Source organism: Tachysurus vachellii, chromosome 1, assembly GCF_030014155.1.
Source record: "Tachysurus vachellii isolate PV-2020 chromosome 1, HZAU_Pvac_v1, whole genome shotgun sequence".
Lineage (NCBI taxonomy): Eukaryota > Metazoa > Chordata > Actinopteri > Siluriformes > Bagridae > Tachysurus > Tachysurus vachellii.
Genome location: NC_083460.1, coordinates 25,373,811 through 25,378,810, shown reverse-complemented (window position 1 = coordinate 25,378,810; position 5,000 = coordinate 25,373,811). Strand labels below are relative to the sequence as shown.

The 5,000-nt window shown below is 38.5% G+C and overlaps 1 protein-coding gene across 5 annotated transcripts in view; it reads left to right on the top strand.

The window, feature by feature from the left end:
- Window positions 1–5,000, top strand: part of patj (PATJ crumbs cell polarity complex component) — a 126,483-nt gene that overhangs the window by 109,778 nt on the left and 11,705 nt on the right. For 4 of the 5 annotated variants that reach the window (XM_060879679.1, XM_060879684.1, XM_060879675.1 and 1 more), the window contains 5 exons: window positions 1,381–1,464; window positions 1,991–2,184; window positions 2,611–2,758; window positions 4,347–4,433; window positions 4,811–4,937. In XM_060879679.1, coding sequence (XP_060735662.1) covers window positions 1,381–1,464; window positions 1,991–2,184; window positions 2,611–2,758; window positions 4,347–4,433; window positions 4,811–4,937 — 640 coding nt within the window. The remainder of the gene's footprint in view (window positions 1–1,380; window positions 1,465–1,990; window positions 2,185–2,610; window positions 2,759–4,346; window positions 4,434–4,810; window positions 4,938–5,000) is intronic. The other variant, XM_060879692.1, reaches the window with a different exon arrangement.

Genomic DNA, 5,000 nt, shown 5'->3' with positions numbered 1-5,000 from the left:
GTTTACCAATAATATCCTATACTGCTTTAATTTAAATTTTTTAATTTTAATTTTTAAATTTTAATTTTTCATTTTTTAAATTTTACATTTTAATTTTATTTTTAGGTGTGGTATTTCACATGCTTTCCCAATGTCACTGTGGGTTTCCTCTGGGTTTTAGGGTTTCATTCCAAATCCCAAAAACATGGATTAGTGCCAAGATTGTCTCTAGGAGTGAACATTATAAATAGGTTGATGAAGAGTAATCCAGACCAGCCTTTATTTTCTTCTCCACCTTACATTATGTATAGATTCTGAGAGTCTCAGTCATTTCTATCCTATATAGAAGGTAGGTATTGTTTGTACAGAACCATCCTGCTGAGCCGTTCTTTCTCCACGTTGTGGTACGTAACGGTACATGTGCCTCAGGCTTTTAGCGGCACACAGTCACTCAGCTGCACTCAGTATTCCACTCATTCACTGTTGTGTGCCTTGTGGCCTTGCAGAGTACCTGCTCTGATCTGACAGAAAAAATCCCCCAGGTATTCTGACCATTTCATCTGGAAAAAGCGAGAACTGTTTCTGTGTTTCTTTACCAGATTATTGTTGGGTTTTTTTTGTTGTTTTTACAAACACAGCTTGTCGTTTTCTCTTAATTTTAGATCTCGACTTTCCCTTACAAACACTTTAAGCTCTGCTTAAACAGCTGATTCAGATTATTGAGTTAGGTTTCAATGTCAAACAGAAATAAAGATTAAGTAACACAGAATCGTTTTTTTGGAATGATTCGGAAACAGCTACATTAGAATATCCAGGGTCTGTTCCGAATCTTTTTAGATGTTTTACAAAGCAGTTGACTTGTGTGTGAAGTGCTTCAGTTACAGAAATGTGTAGGAGCTGATAATTAAGGTTTCAGGATCTGAATCGGTTTCAGAAATGAAAAAGTGCTATCATACCATCTCTCAAGCCAATCGTGTTCAATATAATAACCATCAGTGGATGATCAAAACATTAAACCTAGCAACAGAAGCTGCATGCTGAACTATCTTAATTAGCTGATGTTGTGGGAAAAAGTGATTATTCATTATAATTGATTATATTTCTGCAGGTTTGCCTGCTGTTAAATAAATCAGTGAATATGAGAATGTGATACTGGAAGCCTACTTGTCTTTACCTGTGACTGAGCGAGTTTTAATAGTCTTCACCATTTGTTTGAAGCAATTTATTTTTATTTTTTTTATTCATTATAAACCTTTCAAAACAAATAAAATAAATAAATAAATTGCCTCAAACAAATGGTGAAGACTATTAAAACTCGCTCAGTCACAGGGAGTGTGACCCCACTCTCTCTCCCTTTCTCTCTCTCTCTCTCTCTCTCTCTCTCACTCCCCCTTACACCAGGATGCTATAGTGATCCATGAGGTATATGAGGAGGGAGCCGCAGCACGGGACGGCCGACTGTGGGCTGGAGACCAGATACTGGAGGTGAGAAACTAGGGAGAGAGAGAGAGAGAGAGAGAAAGGGTTTTCTCCTGCTTCTAAAAGAATAAGAGCCACCCTGTGGTCCACCTAGTGGTCGTCTAGGATTTATAACAATTGAAGAAATACAAACTATACAGTAGAAAAGTTAAAGAACATGACAATAATCAAACAGGAATTTGTCTCTAAAAGCAAACCTCTCACTGAGCCACGTTTGATCTGCTGCACACTGAGGAAGTGCTTCCATCTGCTGGATAAATGTAGTACTGCAACCTGGTTTTAGGCCCCAGGAAGTCAGGTGTATAAAAGACAAATGTTTCTGCAGATGCTGTGTAGCACTGAGCTGTAATTAGCTACAATGGCAAATAAAAAAAAACTTTTTACCTTTTTCACTCAGACAAAAACAAGCTGTTTTTATTGTTTTGTTTTATTTTTGTTTTGTCTTTAGTTCACTGTGTACTCTGTAGCAGGTACTGTGAAAGCTTACATATTATCTGATGGTCTCTTTGTTATCCTCTGCTATCTACTGTAGGTAAATGGCGTGGACCTGCGCAGTGTAGCTCATGAGGATGCCATCGCGGCTCTGAGGCAGACTCCTGCTAAAGTTCGTCTGACGGTTCTGCGAGATGAAGCACAATACCGCGATGAGGAAAACCTGGATGTGTTCTCTGTGGAACTTCAAAAGAAGAGCGGTCGTGGTCTTGGGCTCAGCATCGTGGGTAAAAGGTATGTGGCCAGTGTTTCAGAGTTTAGCTCCACTCCATGCTTAGGGATTAGTCTAAATGATGCGTTGGAACAATGCTGTTATTATCTCGGAAAGGCCAACATCCTAGTCCTGGGAACTCCATTAGCACTTCTGGGATTTTCTTACTCAAACCTTGAGTCAGTGATGTCAGAGCAGCAATAAAACAAAAAAGCATAGGGCTAAGCAATGCAATATTCTGAATGGAATCAGTTAAATTGATGTTAAACTTGTACAGAATAATTAAAAATGTAAAATTATTAGTTGTGTTTTTTTTTCCATTCTTTTTTCTCTTGTTTTTATTGACAAGTAACATTGTCATTGACAAGTAACAAAGAAAGCTTTTTAAAATCGTTAAACATTGTTCGGTTTCACTTCTTTTGTCTCCATCTCCTCTCTCAACTCTGCAGGAACGGCACAGGTGTCTTCATCTCTGACGTGGTTAAAGGTGGTGCAGCTGACGTGGATGGCAGGCTCATGCAGGGAGACCAGATCCTGTCTGTGGATGGAGAGGACATGAGACGAGCTTCTCAGGAGACAGTTGCTGCTGTCCTTAAGGTAAGCGCAGCCTTAAAGTCTTAAGCCCTGCTTACAACACAGCCAGTGATAACATCCCACATCCCATGCAGGATTAGAGGAGATTTAGTTAAAGCTGGGTACAAGGAAGCTGCTAAAAACGGCCACATGGTGTCACCAGTGATGTGTGTATGCTGAGGATTGTCCTGTTTTGATGGGGTAGCCATGGATATCAAATATAAATAGGAAACACAGATTGTTCATTATAGTGTGTTATTCATTCATTTTAATATTTAATGTGATATGAATCAAAAATGTTATCAAATCTTGTGTTACTGATATTTATATTAACTAATTAATTAATTAACTAATTACCTAATGATCTGCTCTGCTGATGGAGCACGTGTTCTTGTTAAACGTGGTGGACTGGATGTCCATCAAAGTCCTGATTATTGAACTGATTCATTAATAAATATTACACTAAAAATTGCATGCTGCGATGCACAGTTACCACTTTGGACTATGAGTACAGCATTGCAGCATTGTTCACATATAAGCACATCATATGTGTATCTGGAATAAATCCAGTATTGTCCACTAGGGGGCAGGACAGGGCAAAACCGCATTTCAGAGTAGGTTTCCATGTGGACCTGCAAATTGTTAAAGGAAGCCACAAACGGATACAGATCCAAACTTGCCATCATGTAATATGTCAGGAAAAAACCATGGCAGAGTGGTTTTAAAAGGAATAGAGTTGTTACTATAGAAACTATAATGTATTAAAAATGAGTTTTTTAGTATTAATTTGTGAATTGCATTACAGCTGGTGCTTCTGTCAGATAAGATGTTATACAAATAAATAAATAAATAAATAAACACCTTTTAATCAGAATTAAGAAATCAGTATTGTTCAAGCAGAAGATAACTTATAACTTATAACTTTATTACTAAAAATAGTAATAAAATAGAATATATATAATTGAAATTAAGGCCGCACTTTATTTCCTGATGTATTCTTGTCTTACTCTTAATTCCATTTTTTTTTTTTGGTCTTTTTATTTTTCTGACTAGTTTTAGAACAACCTGACATTTTACCACATTTTGTACTGTTTATGATTGTGTATGTGACGAATGAATTATGAATTTGATATTCGAATTGAGAAATCATTATTGTTGTGGTGAAAGACATTAAAAATAAGACTAGTTCTTATGGTGTAGTGTTGAAGAATAAGAAGGTCGGTTCATGGAACATCAGTTAGCTTTGTATGGAGAATTATGCTAATGCACGTGCAATGATGAATATATTAATATACACGTTTAACTCACACAGGTATTATTTACGTTGTTTCACATTAATGTTGTTTCACATTGTGGTGCGCTGGAAACATGCTTCATATTTCCTATAGTACATTTTTGTTGATGTGCACACTGAAAATACACAGACAGGCATCTTATGTATGCATAATTAAAATCAAGTCCATCTTTGACCTGACATGGACCAGGCAGCTGCTGACTTCTTACAGTTTGGGTTTAAGAGTAACTGACTACGACACTGCCATACGTCTGTATGCGTGTTTACATTAATACATGAGTGTATCAGTCACACACCATGCGCTGTGCCCTGATGCAGTGTGCAAGGGGAATGGTGCAGCTAGAAGTGGGCCGGCTGAAGGCTGCCTCTTGGATCTCCTCCAGGCGCACCTCCCAGGGAAGCCAGGTGTGTAAATCAGAGCTGGGATCCTCACTGCACTCTCTTGACTCTGCATGCCCCCTGTTTCACACAATCCAAACTCTAACCACTAACACACCAAGCTGTGGAACTGTGCACTGTTTAGATACTGCATGATCAACCACGGGACTCCATATTTCTGATACTCAATGTATAGCACTCATCCTTGTTATACAGCAGTGTCTGTGTGTGAATGTGCTAACTTGTCCTGGCTTTGGAGTCTATTGTCTGTTAGAACAGGGCCATTTACCTGTCTGAGTAACTGCTGTGTATAAATCTGATGTATGTGTGCATATGTGTAGCAAGTCTGTTTGTGTATAATATTTTACCTTCACGCTCATTCGCTGTCCTCCTTTTATTTCCAGATTCATGCATGTAATATGACTAATAGCAACCCTGTGCCCCCTGTGGCACCTCCTACTGCCCCACAACCCGGCCAGTTACCAAGCAGCACTAAGAGAACTGGGAATGAAGCCAACACCAAGAGCTCTGGTACCTGTCTGCAATGTGTCACCTACATACACTGTACACCTGTACATCCATGCAATTATCCAA